Source organism: Barbatula barbatula, assembly GCF_947034865.1.
Source record: "Barbatula barbatula genome assembly, chromosome: 13".
In the NCBI taxonomy this organism is placed as follows: Eukaryota; Metazoa; Chordata; class Actinopteri; order Cypriniformes; family Nemacheilidae; genus Barbatula; species Barbatula barbatula.
The window spans coordinates 11,991,120-12,013,587 of NC_136776.1; the positions used below are offsets into that span (position 1 = coordinate 11,991,120).

Below are 22,468 nucleotides of genomic sequence, written 5' to 3' on the forward strand. Positions count from 1 at the left end.
ATCGGCCCTCTGCCATGTTCAGTTGAGGGAAGCCATGGAAACGACGGGCTGTTGCTGGGGCGACCGTTAGAAGAGCCCGACCAGCCAATCACGGAGAAGTCCCTTCTGGAGATCCTGGATGGGGTTATGATGATGTATAATCTTAGCGTTCATCAGCAGCTCGGAAAGGTAAGAGATGGAGATACGGCCGTCTTGGGTGTGCATACAGGAAAAAGAGACTAACAGGTGGAACTTTACTTGGCCAGTACAGTGCTGCATAGAAACAACTCAGACTGTACTCAAAGTTTGCTTTTATTTTGGTGACGTGCTTCTTTAGTACATGAACTATAGAAAATGACATGAATGCACAATGAAAGATGTTGTGTTAGAATGTCATATTGGGACAAAAAGATGATACATGACGACACACAGTATCAATAGATGATATAATAAAGGCCTTCTTTAGCTCAGCATAAACTGGATAACTTCCGTTGTCTGTCAACCGCGTGTGCGTGAAAGGTTGGCGTTCTGGCAAATGTCACAGACGTGTCATCATTTCCAATAGCAGTCAATGTGAAAAGATGCTTTTATCAACCGACGCCGATATATCTGTGCATCTCTATATGATATTATCGACAAAACACAAAAATGAAAAACACAAAGAGTTGCAGTTCATCTCACAATTCGATTGAATACATGATGCTGGGCTCATTTATTTACATAAATTAGTAATATTTACTAATACTAAATACTAATATTTCTTGTTGTACACACCACTTGTAATAGAACATTTAAGGATTCATTAAACTTTCTGTATTTTTTGTGTTTTTCCAGATGTGTCACTGATATTGTAATAATTCTGATTCATTTTTGGTTTGGAAAGAAATGGTAGAACTGTTCAACGATTAATCGTGATTAAAAGTTCGTATTTACATAATAAATGTCTGTGCACTCTGCATAATGATTTTGTATTTATAAACACGAAAACTTGAATATATGTATTAAATTTGTGCATTTGTATATTTATATTCATATATCATTTAAATTGTATATAAACATTTACTCATTTTTATTGTTTCCAATATTTCTTACATATATGCATATACATGAATGTGTTTATAAAAACAAAATGAATACGCACAATGCACAGACGTTCATTATGTAAATCAAAGCTTTAATTCTGGATGCGATTCATTGCGATTAATCATTGAACGGACCCAAAAAAAAACATTCAAATATTACATATGTTGATGCAGGTCATGTGTTTGCAGCTCAACCAATAGCATTATACAATACGTATCAGAGCTATTGTGATTTGTTTATGTATATAATATTCTATGATATACTGTGCTACAATATATCATTAAACCCCCTCCCCCTTGGAAAAATTACATACACATTTCATTGTGCCCTAAGCTTTTTTGCACAATTTCTTGGGAAAAAAAGTCCACTTTGCCTGACCGACCCGCTCCGCTGGTTGACGTGTGGTTTCTTTCAAGAGTGAATCACATCTCTGTAATACACGTCCCTGCCGGCAGCTGCTTCTGTTTTTCCAAGTCTTTCAACAGCGAGGAGAAAAGAGTCGGACGTAAAAACGGTGCTGCACTCGCGGCTCTAAATGTGTATAATTCGTTCTCTCTGTAAAGTGCTCCGCTCCGCAGTTGGCTTTGACCTTTGTCTCCTCGCTTGTGTCCTTAAACCTGAAGAAGAGGCGTTTCTATCACAGAGCGATTGATTTTCTCTTCCTTTTTTCTCTTAGTACTAAATACCTGTCAAAATCGTGTATCGGATTTTCTTCGTTTATTCCTAGGAGGATACTTATAAATATCCCGAAATGGTTCCGGTGTGCGATTGCTCATACAACCGCACAGGAAAACTGGCTTCATCTTAAGCCGGTGTTTTAACAAAAATGCAATAACTTGAGGGAAAAAGTGTGAAACATTACCAATCCACATCAGTCTATGTTAATATGCATGTAACATCTTTGAGTGCTGCTGCTGGAGAGACACGAAGTTGAAAAACGCTGACAGAATATGCACCGTTCATTACTTTGTGAGAACTAAAGGTCATTCTTTTATTGGTTAAAGGTAGTTTTTCCATTTATTCCGCTTTGATTTCTGATGCGATTGTAGTCAATTGAAAGTGTTATTGAAATGGCAGAGAACTGACTGTCAGATTGCGAGCTGTGAGTAATTTATCAAACAAGCTGTCATTCATCAAAAGAATGAGTCGTGTCACTATGGAAACGGAGCAGGCTTTGGGATCTCTACTACAACATCCAGCATTAGGAAAATCATCTGTTAGAATGAAGGCAGCGTAATGATGGCATCTATGAACAGTATGTTAAATGGGATGCAACTCATTAGTTGGGAGATCATTCGGCCATATGGCGAGTCACTGGTGTTTTATGTACTGGCAATACAAAGTCAATTTTTCTGCTGAGTTGTCATTGAGTGGATAGCATTAATTCAGAGAGATGCTGACAGTACAGGGTCAATCCCATTGGGTCTCATGTTTAAGGGTTCAATAGTGATTGATCATGTTATGCGGGATGTGCACCTACAACATTTTGGTTCTTATGTTCTTTACGCAAGTAATCGTGCCAATCCGACAATTATTTCCAATGTGACATATGATTCTCGAATGCAGGGATCCCAAACGTTTCAGCCCATGACCCCCAGATAACACCATAACCTAACAGGAATAATTGTATTGACATTAACTAACGTTAACAAGGATTCATAAATGATGAAAAGCTAAATTGTTCATTGTTAGTTCATGTTAGCTAATGCATTTACTACATCAACAAATAGCACCTTTTTATAAAGTGTAACCGTTTACATTTTTCAAAATATCTACTGCAGAGGAAAGAAAGTCATACAGGTAAGTAAAAAATGACCGTGTTTTCATTTTGACGGTGAACCTTCCCTTAAATAGACATTTAATGAAGGTCATTACGAATGACTACCTACGAACTGACCGGAACTACTTGTGCATTAAACGCTTTCGTTGCACACTTTTGAGCCAATCAGAATCGAGCATGTTATAATGGAATTGAAAGCAATTGCGCTAGTGTCAAGACAAAACGAACCACCTCTCGAAGACTGATTCCTCAACGAAAGATGCTTGACTTTGTAAGTTAATTAAAAACTGAGATTTCTTCAGAACTCTGTTGGATCTTGAGGAGGTTTACGCCGGAGCCCGTCAAGCTAAACTGTCTGGTTTGACTAACACAGACTTCATAAAGACCTTTTTAATTGGCTTTGCACGGTGCAGTCAGAAGTCTCTGCTTCATTATTGATATACTGCTGAATTCAGCCACACTGTGAAGAAATATCACCATTGTACCTCGTAATTTCATCAAACTCTAATGCATTTTTTATTCTGCCCCGCTTGAGCGAGCCGGCTCGTCGTAGTCTCAATAAATAATCCAGACGAGGACTCACATTTTGGGAATGGCCTAAAGCGGTTGCACGATGATGAGTTTTTTTTAAAGCCATCAACTTTTTCCACACAGAAATTTACTTTTACTTGAGAAATGTTAAGCGTGAAACAAAAACATGCAAGCAGGTGAACCCAAACGCTGTATTTTGAGTGCATTGCACTCTCAATACTTCCACAAGGGGCGCTATAATTTGCAAAAGACAGATTTTTCTTCCTCAAAATTTGACGACACATCTCGCACTGGACGTACTTTGAAATGTCCCGTCCAAGCTTTTCCACTAAGAAATCATCAACAAATGGAAGGAATTTTCACCCATCAGTAGTTTAATGGTTTTGGACTTCCGTACTTGCGTATAACATATATCTGTCTCAAATGTACACATTTGTGTCTTGTGAAGAGAGATGTTTTGATTTCAGCTCTATTAGAAGGGTCTGTGCTCAGTTCAGCACACATTAGTAACTCATCTCTGCCCCGCAGGATGATAATTGTCCCTTTTCCCCTAAAATTGGTGGCTGTTTTCTCTCCAGCCGAATGGATAGCCATTATAATACCGCTACTGAAAACAAGGACAATTGTCTGTACCTCTTTGAGTTTGGGTAGCCTAAACTCTAATGTTGTTTGTGCCTTATTTGTTGAATGTTTTCTATAGATGGTGGTCGTATCGGATGATGTCCATGAATACGCGATTGCCCTAAAGGACACAGAGGAGAAGATCGCCCGATGCCCAAGCAGAGTGAGTTATCACGTCATCCATGTTACACAAACATAAACGTTACCAAAAAACATTTTTGACATAAATAAACTATTAATAGTGTTCCCCAAGGCAATAACACTATTAATCACATATGCACAGATACTACATTTTCCACCGATGTTTATTTAGAGTAATATCTGCCGATATCAATTCTGAAGATTAAATTCATATTTGTTAACTTTCTGAATGTTATTAATAGAAATAATGATTCTTAATAATTAACAAACTGGCGATGTTTCTTAATGTTTTCTACATACAGAGCACTAATTCATCACATTTTCCTGACTTCTTTTGTCTGACAGGATATATCGACCATGATCATTGAGAACAAAATCCTTAAATGAACAAAATGTTCATAATGTGATATTCCCCCCACTTCAAATTGTTTTACTTTAAAGAAACGTTGGAATATTGTAGGTCGTTTGAATAAAATATCAAAAGGAGACACAATGCATATTTATTTTTACAGCATTCTTTGTTCGCATTTACCAAGTAGTGGAGGGCACTGTATAGCGGTGCATCTTTATAATTAATATTGGTCATATTAAGGGATTGGAACCATTTCTGCAGTATTAAACTGCTCTAAAACTATTAGATGACATCACCTGATAGACAAGGAAACAGGTTCAGAATTTTTTTTTAGAGTGTAACTTACATTGAAAAAATCTTACCTAGACACCAGTATGAAACTGCTCAAAAATGTGCACACACACAACAAACAATAACTGGGAACACCTTATCTACTGCATATCAATGCCCTGGCATCCGTCCATAACATCCGAGCATCCTGTTTTTCAAGGCTATAAGCACCTCAGAAAATATATAAAATTGAATTATTTATGATCTTTTATTGTTTGGCAGAGGCCGGATATTCTAGAAGAGTTGCAAAAGAGCCAGAAAGTGTTTGCTGAAAAGCTGAACCACCTGAGTCGGCGGTTGGCCTGGATCAACGCCACCATCTATTCCAAGGTATGTCTGACAGCAACAAAAGGTTTTTTGGAGAATTGTGAGGTATTACTTTGAATTTCAGAGTTTGGCATTGTAATATGGCCCTGTAGTGGCCCCTGAAACAAGTCTTTAAAATGGCATTTAGAGAAAAGAATGAATTGTGTGTATGGTAAATGCCAATGCATTTATCACAGAACTTTCTGCACGCGCAATGATAATAATGTTGGAGGTCATACCCATACCGTAGGTCATACCCGTTCCTTCATCGTTATAAAGCTGCAATTAAAATGTTTTAGTTAAAAACTAATAAAAAACAAGGTTCAAAACTTTTTCCTTACTTTACCTTAATTCACCTTAATTCACAACAATATACTTGTAACAGTGACTTTTAATTGAAGCTGTCGACAGCGTGATCAGGACTTAAGCTTCGCTTGTACATTATCCCGCTTATTACCTACTTACCTCATAAGTAAGTTATTGCATATGAAAAAATTATTCAACATATTTTATTAGCTTCGAATCTTCCGTGAAGAAAACGCATTTAATTTCGGTTTTAAGGTAAGACACGGCGGTCAAATGCCATGAACCCGCAATTTGGTTTCATAATTTGTAAATATAATGTCACAGATGCTATTAAAATATATATTTATAATGAATTTTTGTGTCATATTAAACTGCGGCTGTCAAAATGATTTGCAGCATCCGGGTTACAGGGTGTTGTTAGTTTTGAGCGGTTGTTATTTGAAACAAACAACCCTCGGAATATCGCCACTGGCCAATCAGAATCAAGTATTCCAGTGTGCTGTGTAATAAATCTACTTGATGGATGTAATGTAGCCTGCAATTTATGTTTCAAACAGAGATGGCGATAGAGTCATGAATAACTCACTGTCTCTAGTTGTTCCAAATGTGTGTACGTTTCTTTGTTTGGTTGAACACAGAGAAAAATATGCTGGTAACCAAACCCATTGACTCCCACGGTAGGAGAAATAAATATGGTAGGCAAAAGTGCCCCAGAACATTTTGCTGTCCTGTGTATGTTGTGTATGTTGTTTTTGTAATTCAACTGATATTATGACGTTAACGGTGCTTAAAGGGACAGTTCACCTAAAAATCTAAAGTCGTTCCAAATCTGTACACATTTCTTTGTTCCGATCAATCTCCGTGTTCATCAAAACAAAGACATTTGTACAGATCTGGAACAATTTGAAGGTGAGTAAATGTTTGGCGATGTCTGATTCTGATGATGAAAGAATTGATATTTTTGGGTGAACTTTCCCTTTAAACAATGTATGAGCTTATCTCACCATCTACATATTTCTAGATTTTCTAGTTTCATGAAATGCGTTTGAATGCAGGAGAAGATGTCGGACGTGTACTGGCTCCTGAGGGTTTGTATCCGCACCATCGAGCATGCAGACAGCACCTGCTCCTTGTTCGCATTCATGCCTGAATTCTACCTCAACGTAGCCATGAACAGCTACAGCGCCCTCAAGAACTACTTCAGCCCCTCCAACTGCATGGAGGAACTTCCAGGTCATCATCACTTCATACTCTTTATATCACCTTCAAGCAGATACCTATACGGACTGCTGTTTACAAACTCTGTTTGTTGTTATGCAGACATAATTGTTTTGGGGCAATAGTTTCATCGTTTTGCATTTTTCCTTGTTTGTCACACTTTAATTCCATATATGGCTGTAATTGCATTTTTTTGTTTCCTGTTGTTATTCGTTAACAATAATTGAGGAGCATTCACTGAAACATTGAAGCCTTGAGAACGAAACTGTTCACCTCCTAAAACAAGTTCTTCAAATCCATTATTTACGAATACCGTTTTTTTTATGTTGTGTTACACAACATGTTTGTGTTTACTGTTGTTTGTATATCACCCTCAGGTTACGAGGAAACGCTCACGCAGCTTGCCACGATTCTCTCCAAGCACTTTGCAGATCCGCGTATCATCGGGACAGGTGAGAGAAACCTCCTTCGTACGGTTCTGAACCATCTCACAAACGGACTAGATATTCCACATTAGCACAGTGTCTTTAGATATTTACGTTATCTGGAGAGTGTGTTAGTATGAGTGGTTGCTAAGATGTTCAGGGTGGTTGCTAGGGCATTACTAGGGTGAATGGCCATATTGTTCACCACTTCAAAATGGGGGACTCATCCGTATCACAAAAGATCTTGTTGTGGTGTACCGTCAGTTATTGTGATGGTCGGTCGCCAGCGATTTCTAATTTAAATCGTCTGAATAACAGTTACGAAATTTGCTTTAGCATTGACATTGAGTCACAACAAAGGAATGTTTTTGAAAATGATACCGATACAGAATGTGTTGCGCATGTGTTTTTCCTGTTTAATATTCAACACTTTAGAAAAATGAATATAGACCGTTTCAACGAAAGCACGTGCCTGGGCTACAGTTAACTTCCAGGCTGTGTTTGGCTAGTGTCTGATAGTATAACTATTTATATTTTATGTATTTATGTTATTAGAATATTAATTAATATTCTATTTTTTTTATTGTATAATAATCATATTAATTAAACGATTTGTTGAATGTGTCCTGCAGTTTGGTCGCTTTTAAAGAAACCGTTAGGTACGTTGACATCTAGCGGTTAAGCTCGGTATCGCAGTCTAAATTCAAAATATTGGAGAGGCAAGTTTAGCCAAGTCAAGGTGCTTTTCGGTATCTTTTGCATGTTATCAGAACTAATCTACAGGCCCTTTATTGTTTGTGAATGTGTACCGGAAATTCAGGGCAGTTCACGAACGCGCGCTTTTGCAGTAATGCACCTTTGTTTATGTCGTCACTTTGAAACCATCCATATGCAAAGATGTGTAGTGTTTCTTTACACAGTGACATCTTCAAATAATTGTCTGGCATGCATAAAACTCAATATTTTTTACAAAACTATCGAAACGCGTCATTTTGACAAATTGCTGTCTGTGCGCAGGATCTTTGCAAAATGCAAAAGAAACACTTCTATTTTTAAGTTTCATCGTTTTATAAACTAAACTAAATTAAACTACTCAGAAACTAAGGGAAAGGCAATGACGACGCACACGATGAACTTGTATGTTAAACCGACATTGCAAACATCTACGTCATATTGTCATCACTTAACTACAGTAGCCGACAGGGGGCGGATCACATTGCCATTGGCTTAAATAAATCGGTCAGCAAACCTTCCTCAGCTTTGCCGAGGGGCTGGACACACCCACGTTGCATACACACGTGTTGTACTGTGAACAAGATTATAATGTACACAGTGTTCACTGAGAGGATTTTCTTCAGATGTGCACCTGCTGTGGACGTGGTGGTTCCTACCCGTGAATTTAATCACATTATCTTGTTCCAGACAGAGAAAAGCCTGAGCCATTATGATTTATGACACAGATATTAAATTAACCCTGCTTCTGAATTCTCAAACTACAAGACGTTTCCTGTGTTAATGCACGTCTCTCTCCATCTCTCCATCTGTCTATCCATTCGTCTCTCTGTCTGTCACACTCTCTCACACGCTTTCTTTTTTTGATAATATCTCATTACCTGCAGAATGTCGAACAGCTCAAAATATGTTAGGAATCAGTTTGCCGGTTGTTTTAATGCGAATTCATTAACTTAATATAGCCAGTGGCGTTCACCGTTCATCACTGTGCTTCATTTCTCACATGGAGGTTTAATTAAAAGCTTCCTACCTCAGATCTCGGGCAACGTGGAGTCGAGCCGCTGTGTTTTTTTTTTATTCTGTTGAAGATGTGGACTGTGAAATACATGCAATTCATGATTCACGAGAAGTGCAGTTCTATGCAAATGAACAGATGTTATTAGACACGACCCATTTATTTAAATAGCTTTTCATATGCAGGCTTTTTATTATGTTCACACTCAGTCAGATGCAGTCAGATTTTTTTTTTCGAGTACTTTTTGTTTTGATTTTAAAACGTAAAAAATATTTAGTTGAATTTCTGGGAAAACCCCCAAAATAATATTTACCATGCGGTCAATGTCCCTTTTCAATAGTACATACTGTATGTCAACATAGTAACGAAAGCGTGTTTATGAGCCCTACAAAACGTCCAAACACGTTCATTTTCTGCATAATTTTTTTAACCTTTTTCTAATTTACAGATATTAAAGATTCTTTGATGCAGGCTTTGGCCAGTTATGTGTGTTACCCACAGTCTCTCCGAGCCGTCGAGAGGATTCCAGAGGAACAGTAAGTGCTTTTATTATTGTAGCAAATAAAATAAAATGTCTGCACTGTTTAACCAAACAGTTGATAGTTAACAAGTTTTGCGATGGCGGTAGTTGATCTTAAACAGACATTGTACACTATTGATGCTGCTATGTCTCTAGCGGCAACAGTGAAAGTTGTGTTGTAGGTGAAAGTAGAAAGTTGTAACGGTTTCATTGAACGCACGCCCTGGCCTTTACGTTCGGTGTTTGTTTATTGGTCTATCTAGGGTCTAATAATCAAACTATTTATACTTGATTTAATACAGTTGCGTAAAATTGCAGTGAAGCAACGTTCACAATTGTTGTCCAATCTACAGCGACTGGTGAATTGTAAACATGCACGAGATGATGATCTAAAAATCTAAAACCTGTGTTTTTGCGTAAAGCCAGCCAATCACATTAGAGCTTGTGAAGGATGCTCTTGCAGTAAGAGTTGCCTTTATTCTGCTGCTTAGTGCGTTTTATTGGTTCCAACTGTCTGTTTGTCTTTGTGTTTTAATGTTGTTATATACAGTATAACAAAGTTATACATACTGTGATATCTCTCAGGCGGGTGGCTATGATGAGGAACTTACTGGCTCCATATGAACAGAGACCCTGGGCTCAAACCAACTGGATTCTGGTTCGTCTTTGGAGGGTACGCTGCATATTTTCTGTTCTTCCCTTGAACTCTTATAATTTTCTACACTCCACCTCGCTTCTTTCTTTTAATCTTCTCTTTACCCCGACCTCTTTATAGATTCCAGCTCGGAATAGGTGCATTAAATCAAAGCCATTATGCGAGATATCTCCACTTCTGTTTTTATCTTACATTAGGAAACGGTTCTGACAGACTGGCGGCTCCCATTGTTTTAACATTTATTCTGTTCTCGAAACAGTGCCTCCATTGTTCCGTAGCTCTCAGAGAAAGTCTGCTTGACTAAAATAAACTTTATGGGCTCATTTTTCTAGTTCTACCGTTGGTGTTTTGACTTTTATTTATGAAACACAACTGTAATTGTAGTGTCTTTTCATAAAGAAGTGGTGAACGTTCATATTTAAAGGGCCATTGGTTACAGGCACAATATCTGACTAATATTATTATGAAGTCTGATCTAAGATTATCTTCGTCTTGTCTTTAGGGTTGTGGATTTGGTTACAGGTACACTCGTCTTCCTCACTTATTGAAGACCAAACCTGAGGACGCTAACCTACCAAGCCTTCAGAGTGAGTTCAATTATATTACTTTATTTACTTTATTTAACTTACATTATTATTTTCTTTCTGTTAATGTTTCTCTCTTTTTTGTTCTGTTGTCATTTACATGACACAATATTGTATATATATTTGTTGTATTTCTTTAAATATTATATATATATATTATCTTTTATTTGATAAAAACACAAAATATACAAATAAATGGACAGACATTGTCTTCCTATCTTATATATCAACGAAGTCTGTTATTTGGCCTGTTTTCTTTCACTTCTTCAAAACAGAGAAGTATTTCACACTCATGCTTTCTCGTGTTTTTGTTCAAATTCGTTTGTTTTCCCCCTTTGTTTAGATATATGTGTGTTAGTTTGGTCAATGGAACGGTATTTAATCAATGTCTCATGGTTAACAGTCAAAACAAAGCACTGAATCTTAATCACCCAAAGCACACCACATGAAGAGACTCATTTATATTTTCAATATCAAAACAAACACTCAAGTCATTTATTATCCGAAGCAGCCCCTTAAGACACAATTTCCAAAATATCATTTAACAAAAAGTTACATTTCCTTCAAACTCCTCTTTACTCACACTAGGGCTCTTCCAAACCTGTATAGATGTTGTTGTTGTTTTGTTGGACACAAAGATAGTTGGAAGAATGTCTGTGTGCTGCCCCCTTGTGAGAATAGTGATTTGTGTTTGAGTTTCTTGTGTTTGTCCACCCAGAGTTTCAGTAGGGCAGTTACGTTTCTATCAGTCCCACAGCGATGTCGAACTACAGTGTGTCTAAGTCTGTAAACTTCTAATTTGGTCCCTTAAAATATATGTCTGTGAGTATTTGTTTGATACTAATCTTAACTTCCTTCAGATACCTAATTTAGTTATTTTAGCATGTTTTCTGTTCGCAATTTGTAAGGAAATATGTGGCGCTAGTACTGTTAGCTATCTGTAAAGCTAGTCCACACACTTGTGAAGGCAGAATAGTCTGTAATCAAACAATTCTGGGGAACCAGAACTATTTGGTTTCCTACTTCCTTTAAAATCTCTTATTTTGTGTTCAATAAAACAAAGAAATGTATACAGGTTTTGAACAGCTTCAGGGTGAGTAAATGATGACAGAATGTTCATGTTTGGGTGAACTGTCCCTTTTTGGTTTGGGAGTTGAGTCTGTGTGTACTGGTTTCAAAAATCGATGTTTCTGTTTAAATACTATAGTTTTACTACAGTAAATCGATATAAATTTAATAGGAAATCTCTTAAAATTGGTTTAAAACTTATGTGTGTTTTAGTATAGTAACCCCTGCATGTGGTCACCATTTTATAAGGGATTTGGATTTACCATCTACACGACACATATGCATATTTAAAAAGATAAACCCTCTCTATTCTTAAGAAATGTTTCATTATTTAATATAAGGTGTTGTGTGGTTTTTAGCATGTTGAGATTCTAGGGTTTCTAGGGTGTTCTGGCTGTTACTCCTGGAGTCTTCATCCACTCTAGGAGTACTAGGACATTACAAGGATGTCCAGATCGATAATGTTAAACGCTCACTACAGATGCAGGGGTTACTAGGGCAGTTTTGACGTCATACTCTTGGCATAAAACTCATTAAATTCAAATATGACAATTCACCTATTGTCCTTTATTTCTTTCAACAGCCTGTGAGATCAATACTTTTTAAGAGACAATCAGGGCAAAGCCTTTGTTGCAATATTTCTCTAATGAATGTCTTTTTGGGGCCTCGTCGTCTTGCGTTTAAAATCCATCGCCTAATTCGTTGCCTGCCTCTTTTGTTAGGTAATTGTAATTCTCTGGATGGTAAAAGCTGGTCATTTTGACATTTTCAAATGTTTAGCCTATCGTGACTTTGAGAAAAGTCACTTTTATATGCAACACCATTTGCGATCCATTCAACTAGATTACTAATAAATGACCAATTAATGTACTGAAAGTGTCCATCACATAGCCGATTGGAGTTTAAGTCTAATTGCTAATGCTATCATTTGACTGCACCTTAAGTGTGCTAAAGCTTGCTTCAAAGGTCCATACATGTCATCAGATGATGTCATATGCTAATTAGCATATTCATTGCAATCTATCTAGGTACTGCACTTTACGTCTATTTTATTTCCTACTCGCTTATCTCACATCTCGGTATTACATACAGGCAAATACCCAATAAAGCATCTTCTCGTACGTATATTTTTAGGTTTGGAACGAGTATAGCGATTGATAGTGACCCATTTAAGCTATGTGCACTACCGGCTACTTAAAAAAGTTGGGCACGTGCAGCATTAGGAATGTGACATTTACGGTAAAAACTACACATCAAAATCGCCAGTGTTAAAAAAAGGGCAAATGAATACTCAGTGTATATATAGAGTGTGGATTATGTATACACTGTGAGTGTTCATTTGACATATTTATTAAGAATATTGAACCATCAGATTATATTATACTAAACCCTTTGTTTAGAGAGTGTAGACATCATCTTAATTAGAAAACACAGGAAATACACATGAATTATGAATGTGACAAAAACTGGTATGTTATTGAGAGATGACATACTTTGTAGGATTTTTGTGAATTAATATGTTCAAAGCAGAAGCAATATCACCTAACAAATGGAGAAGGGATGACGGATTTACCAGACTATGGAAAACATAAAAAATAAATAAGATAATAAAAACTTTATTTTTAGCTTTAATTTGACTAACTTTATTTCAAGCTGTGAAAACGTACATACAGAAACGTCTATATAAACATACATAGGATTTAAATAACCAATTGTTGACATTTGAGCTATCAGTATGGTGACAACCACTGATAAAAACGTCTAGAAAGTCACTTGATTAGTCTCTAGGTACTTTTAAGGTGGGGCGGCAGAAATCTTAACGTCAAAAATCTGATTTGCTAAACCGGGCGCAATGGTGAATTGCTATTTGTAGCTTAAACTGGCTACGAACAATTTTTTGGGGGGGATTATTAGCGATATTCTAACATTCCTTTTAATGTCATTAGTAATTTTAATTGAAATAATAAATAGAGCAACACTCTCCGCTACACTTTTCATGTGTCACTGCCTTGAACTGTCAAAAATATCTCATTTATTTCGTCCTCTGAAACACATGGAATCGATAGTAACCGTAGTCCACAATTGTGTTTTTTATTACTTCTTCATGACTTGCTGCTTGGGAAGAAGTCCTCAAACATTGACCCATTCATATACGTGTAATGCCAGCTTCCAAATCTCCTTCACCACACTAACAATTGTGATTTTTAGCAATGACACTATTTCCGACCCTTTAAAGTATTCGCAGACACATGAATATGCATATTTTCCCCGCCCCACTCATTTGCAAGAGACTGAAAGCGAAACTGAGAGCTGACACAGCAGTTCAGCGATCATTTTAGCCCGGGATCTCTGCGCCATCTTCACATGTCTTAAACCTCTGATCCACATGGTCAAATTAGTTGATGTGATTGGTTACAGGTTTATCACATCATTAACTGGAGCAGTTTTAAACCACATTTAAAACTGTCATCGGTAAACTTCAGTTTTATGAAGACAATACTCAGCAATGGTTTAAAATTATACATTTGCACATGGTTTGTCTTAAAGCTCACGAAAAACACCACATAACTATATAAGCTACAATAAAACGTAATTTTCACCACGGGGGCGGGGGGGGGGTAATTTAACATCATGCTAATACTGTACATGATGATAATATTGTAAATTGTGGATTTGGAATGATAAGACTGTGTAAATACTAATAATAATATTCATTTTTAGAGGTCTAGTGCTTAACTTCACAATGTATTCCCTCTTTACATAACCAAAAGGACAATCTGGTATTGTCTTGACACTTTGTGACACATGAATTCTTTCCCTGGTCCGATGAGTCTTGTCTCAACTCTAATTCCATGTCTCTTCACTCTCATTTGCATGATGTCCAGGGGATTTGTCAGTTGCTAGTTTTCAAAGTAAGTTCGGTTTCTCATTGCTTTTTGTTTTCACCGTCCGTTGACCCTGATCCTCCGTGTAACACTATCCTGTGTGTACAGTTTGTTCTGCTGTAACCGTAAGGACAGAGCCGCCTGACAGCAGACTGACTCACAGTTAGGATTGTGTTCATTATCCTTAGACTACCCTTCAAGTCTTAAACTAGTTTAAGTGCTGACTTGTACCTTTATAAAGATGAAGCTGTTCAATTTTGTCTTGTTTGTTTCCTTAGTTCATTCCAGTTGTGTCTCATTTCTCCCTGTAGTTTTGACTTGTCATTTATAATTGTTCCTCATTGCAATGTGATTTATTGTTTGACCTCAGTGTACTGTTGTAAAGTATTAGTCTAAGTAACAGCACTCCAAACATAAACATTTATATTTGAATGAACATTTTAGACATGGCCTAGATAAATGTACTTTAGTAACTTTTTTCAGATACTGTAAAAAGCATTAGATTTTGATTTATTTATTCTTTGCTGGGGCAATGCACATACGTTTTTCACTCCTTGGACGTGACCTTAAGAGTGAATTGAATTAAAGGTGCTTTGAAACATTGCAACAGGCACAAAAGCAACATACGTATAAATAATCATGATTTGCCTTGACGAAAACCAAATAAATAGTTTTACCGTAGTAATTACGGTATTTTGGCAGAAGCTATTGTTATTTATTTTCTAAAGGTTAAAGTAATAGAAATGTTTTAGAAATCATTCAAATTACGTAAATGTATTTACTAAAAATATTTTTTATTATAATAAATGTTTTCAATAATAATGTATTACGTAGTTATTAGTTTTACCGTAGTAATTACGGTATTCTGGCAGAACCTATTTGTTGTAAAGGTATTAAAATAACTGGTTTTATTTTTTATGTTTTGTAAAGGTAAACTAATTAAAATGTTTTAGGAACCATCCAAATCTCTAGAATTTATTTATAACAAATATTTTTTTACATTTTTAAATAATCATTAAAATGTATTAAATGTGTTTTATATTTTTTTAACAGATAAAAGTAATTAAAACTATCTTTTTTTATTTTTGTAAAGCTTCAATTAAAATGTTTTAGAAAACGTTTTTTGGCTACAAACAAATTTAGTAACGTTATCTCTGTTCCCAGCTAACAATCTCCACGTTTGCATATTATTTATTTATTGTGATCAAACTGAGAGTTTAAGCAGTTTGTATTCAGCCAGCGACATTCTGCTATCAAGTCATCTCAAAAATCCTTTTTTTTAATAAAGGTTGTTTCATTATTTACTCATGCATTATGGGATTGCCCTCATCTTGCATTCGTACTGTTTGTAGCCAGTTGTAAGTATCCAAGAAAGCAGCATCCAGCCCTCCCATCAGGTTTCATATTCCCATGATGCCTCACAATACTCAGGTTTAACGTTCCCATGATGCCTCACAATACTGCCTATAGGGGCAGCTGGCAAAGTTTCAGAATAGAACCACAGTAAATGTGATTTGTGTCCCACTTCATCTCCTCATGTTCAGAAATGTCCTATACCATGCCATAAATGACGCAAACATCCTCCACATTTACAGCCTAGGTATACAGTATACTGTATCTCTCTCTGTGCATCGGTCATTGCCACATAAGCCCCTGTGTTTCCTATCTTCCATTTAGCAATAAGCAAAGACGGACATTTAATTAAATATAAAGGTTGCGTCCGGATGCGAGACACGCGCTTCAGCATCTAATGATTGGCCTTATTTAGAGCTTTATTGCCATTGCTTGCTCTTGCTTTTAACACGGCACTCCCAGGCTCTTAGCGTGTTTGCCATTGCTGCGCTCTTCCAGATAAGCTATTAAATTACCCACTGTTCTCTTTGTGTGCGTGTAATGAGAGAGTGCCCTTTCGCCCAGATGACGGCAGATATCCGTGATAAAAGGGACAAGGGTGACGCTTTTTCATCAGCCTTCGGTTTTGTCATTTTCTTTGTTATACGATGTCGTCATTCTGTTTGAATAGGATGCACAGAACTGTTTGTTCTCTTACGGTAATCTGGTAAATTGTCTTGTTTATATGCAAAAAAGTTGGGGTCAAATAAGGAAGATTATAGATGTTATCTTTAAAGGTCTAGAGTGGGATTTATAGCACCAACTAGTGGTGAGCTTGAGAATTGCAACCAATCTCTGAGTCCTCTGCACATCACTCCCTTTTGAAACACGATGGTGGCCACCACAGTACAAAAAGATGTCGTCGGCTGAGACAGTGCGTCTTCTCATGTTGACACAGGGAAGAGTTCATGCCGCCATTAGAAAGACTGTAGAAAGAGCGATGTCTTTGATTTCGGATCAGTATTTGAGTAACATTGGTTTTTAGAACCAAGATATGATATTGTTGTTGTAATATTAACTGTTTAACGGAGCAGTTTTGAGCATCATTGTTTATCAGCAACCAGTGTACTGATTGTATATACTCATGTCGTCTTCGCTTATTTGATTCATTTGCAATATTATTTACTTTGTAAAGGCAGGGACAACTGGACTGCGTACCGCAGGGTAGAGGGAGAGGAAACGCACTTTGTAGTGCTTTCCTTACCCTTCCTTCCTTCCTTTACGCCACTTTACTTTACGTCACTTTACATCACTTTACGTCACGTCACTTTACGGCACTTTACGTCACGTCACTTTACTTAACGTCACTTTACGTCACGGCACTTTACGTCACGGCACTTTACGTCACGGCACTTTACTTTACGGCACTTTACTTTACGGCACTTTACTTTACGTCACTTTACATCACTTTACGTCACGTCACTTTACGTCACTTTACGTCACGGCACTTTACGTCACTTTACGTCACGGCACTTTACTTTACGGCACTTTACTTTACGGCACTTTACTTTACGTCACTTTACGTCACGTCACTTTACGTCACTTTACGTCACGGCACTTTACTTTACGTCACTTAACTTTACGGCACTGTACGTCACTTTACTTTACGTCACTTTACTTTACGTCACTTTACGTCACTTTACTTTACGTCACTTTACGTCACCTTACTTTATGTCACTTCACTTCACTTCTTCACTTCACTTTACGTTACATCACTTTACGTTACATCACTTTACGTTACATCACTTTACGTTACATCACTTTACGTTACATCACCTTACGTCACTTTACGTTACGTCACGTTACTTTTGTTATATATTTTCATTACAAAATTCCTATGCTTTTGGACTATTAAAAACATTACATCTGTTAATGTTGTGAGCACCTGAACAGTTAATTTCCCTGAATATAAAATATTATGACTTTAGTACATGATGTATGTGAATAATCTCTTTTTTTGTTTGTCTACAGAGCCCTGTCCGTCACTTCTGCTTCAGAAACACATGTCCGAGCTTCTCAGTCAAGACAAAGACATGGCTGCCAGTTTCCTCAACAGCGTCCTCAACCAACTCAATTGGGCTTTCTCTGAGTTTATCGGCATGATACAGGAGGTAAGACAGAAGACAGATTTGTACAAATTCCAGACAGAATTCTGATTTAAAATTCATAACAAAATTCCCAAAGTTACTTTTTTTAGTGTTTATTGTTTGTAGGATTTTTACTCATAAGATATTTAGTCTATCCATTATACCGTATTTTTTACAAACGGTGCAGAATGGGTTTTGCCTCAAAGTTTAGCGTATTAAACAAACCCTTGTAATCAGTAGTAATGACATGATAATAAACATCTTTGCTTTGTGTAACTACTGCACTGTACATCATATGCAACAATGTACACAGATCTGTTCATATTCACTGCACGTGTGCGTTTGTGACGCATCACCGAATAGTATTATCCACCTCAGCGATTAGACAAGGCCGTAAAGATCCTGAGATTGCAGAATTGCACACATGGACACACAATTTCATTAGTTACTGTTCCTGCAGGACATTGATATTCCTTAAACCTTGTGGTTAACGTTCACACTAAACCTCTATTATAAAGTAATAGTAAAAAGTAATTCAGCCTGAACTGCTTATTATACATTTTACCTTACTTACAACTAAATTCTTTGTGTTTTAATCTTTGGTGTGCTATAGTTTTTATTGTTTATTGTTAACTTTGTATATTTGTATGATTTTTTTTATGAAGATGGATGTTTTAAAGTCTCTCGTTGACCTGTGCTATAAAAGAAACCTGTAAAACTAATATTTCGGCAGCTGGGGCGCCAGAAAAAAACATAAATTAATACTTTTTGTAAAGTAAAAGGACATGTTTTTATGTTATTTTACACCCAACTTGTACGTTTCTATAATTTGACATTTTGGTAACACTTTACAATAAGGTGCAATTTTGTTAACAGTTTTTTTATGTAATCGCTAACTTGAACCAACAATGAACAATCCTTCTACAGCATTTATTAATCATAGTTAATGTTCATTTCTGCATTTACTGATACATTTGTTAAATCAGACTTAAGTCTGTTAACATAAGTCATTGCACAGAAAACTTACATGAATAACTGTATTTACATTAACCAACATTAGCAAGGATTAATGAATGCTGAAAAACAATATTGTTCTTTGTTAGCTCTTGATAGCTAATGCATTTACTTCAGTTTAGAAATAGCACTTTATTGTAAAGTGTTGCCGATTTGTTTTTGTAAAATGTTGCCGATTTTGATACCGCAATTGATATATTCTGTGAAATAAATGATAAAGTTCGTAAACTTACAGTTTTTACATTGAAGACTATTATTTGAAAATATTAAACATTTCTGTTGATTGTAATTAAGTAAAATGTACACTTAAATATTATTAGCCAACAATGTAGACGTCATCATAACAGGTGCTAGCTGAATTCAAATGTACGTGTTTTTTTGCATATATTTGCATGCATTCGCCATCATTTTAACATCAATATCCACCTTTGTCCTAATAAACAAGACGCAGGCTTGTGTCACGACAAATAAAGTCCAATGACCTTATTTTCTATTCTCGCACTGTGGTATTTCCTTCAGGAAATGCAAATCGGGTTTATGTCACGCTCCGTTCACCTCCTTCAAAACATGTCCAGCTGCAGTCTAATTTAAAGAGTTTGGACAGCATGGAAACAACCTTTCGAAGAAAGTGGAGCGCCATTAGTGGGGTCATTACTAAACACGGGCTTCTGAGACTCAGGGGAAGATCCAGGGGAAAGCAAAACCTCCCAGATCCGTAATGGCGGTGCAGTAAACCTCAGACGTCAAAGCACTTTCCCACCGAGCTTCCTCCTCTACTTGTAAATCAATGCCGTTCAGGAGAGGTGAGGGAGACTTTGATTCCCTCGCTCTTTTGCGTGGAGGTTGGCCCGGATCTTAAGAACGGCTTTCATCTGTGATAATCCTTGAATTAGGAGCGCTCTCCAGGGAGGTTTGTGATGTGTCGGGTTGCTCTCTGCTATCATGGCAGTGCTAAATAAGAATCTGATTTGCATTTCCAAATATCAGGGCGTTCTGTTTTTATGCACCAAATAGAAGTTTTAGGCCAAATTAAATGTTATTTAATACAAATATCAACTAAAGCTGGGTTAGGTTGATGGAACGTTGCTGCATGGTTTGAGCGTCTCACTTACAGAACCTACCCGCATATCTCCATATTAATTTGTTCCCTATGGCTTTGAAATGTAAGAGCCGGAATGGATAGTGAAGGGAAACATGGCGTACATGAACTGAAAGCATCCCAGGATGCACCTCATGAACTACACGAGACAATGTAATTTAGGTGAAGGCAGTTTGGGGACTTGATGCTTTATCACAGCCAAGGTGTCCCAGACCATTCTAAACTAAACAAGTCAACCGATCCAGTAAAACATACAATTACTTAATAAAATTTTTATTACTGAACTGTACTAAAACCATTTTGAATCCGATGTCCCATCACAATTGTTGGCTTTTTGTTTTTCTCATTGTTTCAGATCCAGCAAGCAGCAGAGCGACCCGAGAGGAATTTCGTGGACACGCGGCAGCTGAAAGTGTGCGCGACATGCTTCGACCTGTCTGTCAGTCTGCTGCGGGTTCTGGAAATGACTATCACTCTAGTACCGCAGATCTTCCTTGACTGGTCCCGCCCCTCCGCAGAGCTGCTGCTTCGGCGATTGGCTCAGGTGAGGGATTGACAGCAGAGATGCTTTTTGAAGGCACTGCTATAATATCTAAATGTGATATTCTCCTGTGTGCTCGGGGCTTGTCAGTTTACGCACAGAAGTCATTTTCCGCTCAATCATAATGTGTCACCTTGGTGACATCGCGCTTACCGCAACACAATTTTTTATGAGGAACTGTAAAGTAATAATCTCTTCTGAAGCGATTGCACTTTATTACACATGATTAATATTTATTTTTCTGTCCAGAAAGTAATATAACGTGTGTTTGTGTGGTGCTTCAACAGATGAAACTCAATGGTTGGTAGGCTTTATTAAATGCCCAATTACGGCCCCAAGTAAAACAAGTTATAGTTCTTACTAGAGATGCACTGATATATAATTGGCTGAAAATTGGTATCGGTCTTTAATAGCATCTTTTCTGTTGTCCAACCCAAGATCAGCGCCGATATACCTTGTCAATCAAAAGAGCATTCGAAATTGCTATTGATTTGTGCTCTGTATATAGAAAATATTAAGAAATGTTCGATGTTCAATATTATTAGTCATTATGTATGAATTACTAACATTCATAAAGTTAAGAAATATTCATTAAATATTCAGAATTGGTAGCGACGTTGGCACAATATCACTCTGAATAATCGGCTATCAGTATCGGCGGAGAAATGTAGTATCGGTGCATCTCTAGTTCATACATATTTGCCTTTTTCAGTTTACATGAATCAACTTTTAAGATTTCTGTATTTATGCACAAACCTTATAAGGGATAGTTCACCCAAAAATGAAAATTTTGTCATGAATTATTCACTTTCTACTTGTTTCAAATCCGTATATTTTTCTTTGTTCCGATGAACACAGAGGAAGATATTTGGACAAAAAAGATCTTCAATTGACTACCATAGTAGGAAAAATTACTATTGTAGTCAAAAGTGCCCTACATTCTACAAAATATCTTCTTTTGTGTTCAACAGAACAAAACCAACAAAAAACTAGTACCTACTATGGTATCCAATGGGGTCCAGGATCTACGGAGCCCCTTTAGGGACATGGTGGTGGAAAAAAATCTGAAAAGAATATAAAAATATCGAAATACAAATGAAAAGAATGTAAATATATCTAAATACCAATCATATCGTCCAATATTATGCGCCCCCTCTTGCTATTCGCCATTTTGTCCGACAATCAAGCCATCCAGTTTATCCGGCTGCATATTATGAGGTTCAAAAAAGTTTTTTCACGATTGTTGATGGCCGTCACACTGTACGAACATGATCCCAGCTAAATGTCATGTCACTGTGGAATCTTTGTTGTCATAATGTACAACAATGAAGACTAATACAAGAAGACTTGCCCGGAGTTTTACCTCATAGACGGTCATTTGAGCCGCACTGAGGGACTGCATCTCAACAACATTGCCAGAATGTAATCGAAGGTAAATTTGACCTTTATGGTCATAATCACAGTTTCACCCGTTGCCTAAACGTGTCAGAAACCAATGAGACTATCCAGACGTATATACTTCAAATGCATATTTCAAACAACAGCATTGAAGGTCTGTCAGCCATTTAATGCTTTTCACGTTTTGTATGTCCTTGTTTTTGGACACACTTGTTTTTGTGGCATACTGTATGTGTGCGAAAGAAGATTTGGACAATGTATCTATGTGCTTACTGTATGTAGATGAGAAGCGTTTCAAGGCCTTGGCATGAAATAATGATTTTGTGGCCTAAATGGATTTTTTTTCACGGTGTTTGAGGGGGATTCGTTCCCAGTGGAGCATCTATACACCTGCGGCTTATAATCA

The 22,468-nt window shown here is 36.9% G+C and overlaps 1 protein-coding gene across 1 annotated transcript in view; it reads left to right on the forward strand.

Moving 5' to 3' along the window:
• The window catches only part of rnf123 (ring finger protein 123), a 106,147-nt gene that overhangs the window by 17,064 nt on the left and 66,615 nt on the right, over nt 1-22,468 (forward strand). Inside the window, exons 25-34 of the mRNA XM_079471511.1 lie at nt 23-168; nt 4,074-4,157; nt 5,040-5,147; nt 6,485-6,662; nt 7,025-7,099; nt 9,268-9,355; nt 9,925-10,012; nt 10,497-10,581; nt 17,895-18,034; nt 20,479-20,667. Coding sequence (XP_079327637.1) covers nt 23-168; nt 4,074-4,157; nt 5,040-5,147; nt 6,485-6,662; nt 7,025-7,099; nt 9,268-9,355; nt 9,925-10,012; nt 10,497-10,581; nt 17,895-18,034; nt 20,479-20,667 — 1,181 coding nt within the window. The remainder of the gene's footprint in view (nt 1-22; nt 169-4,073; nt 4,158-5,039; nt 5,148-6,484; nt 6,663-7,024; nt 7,100-9,267; nt 9,356-9,924; nt 10,013-10,496; nt 10,582-17,894; nt 18,035-20,478; nt 20,668-22,468) is intronic.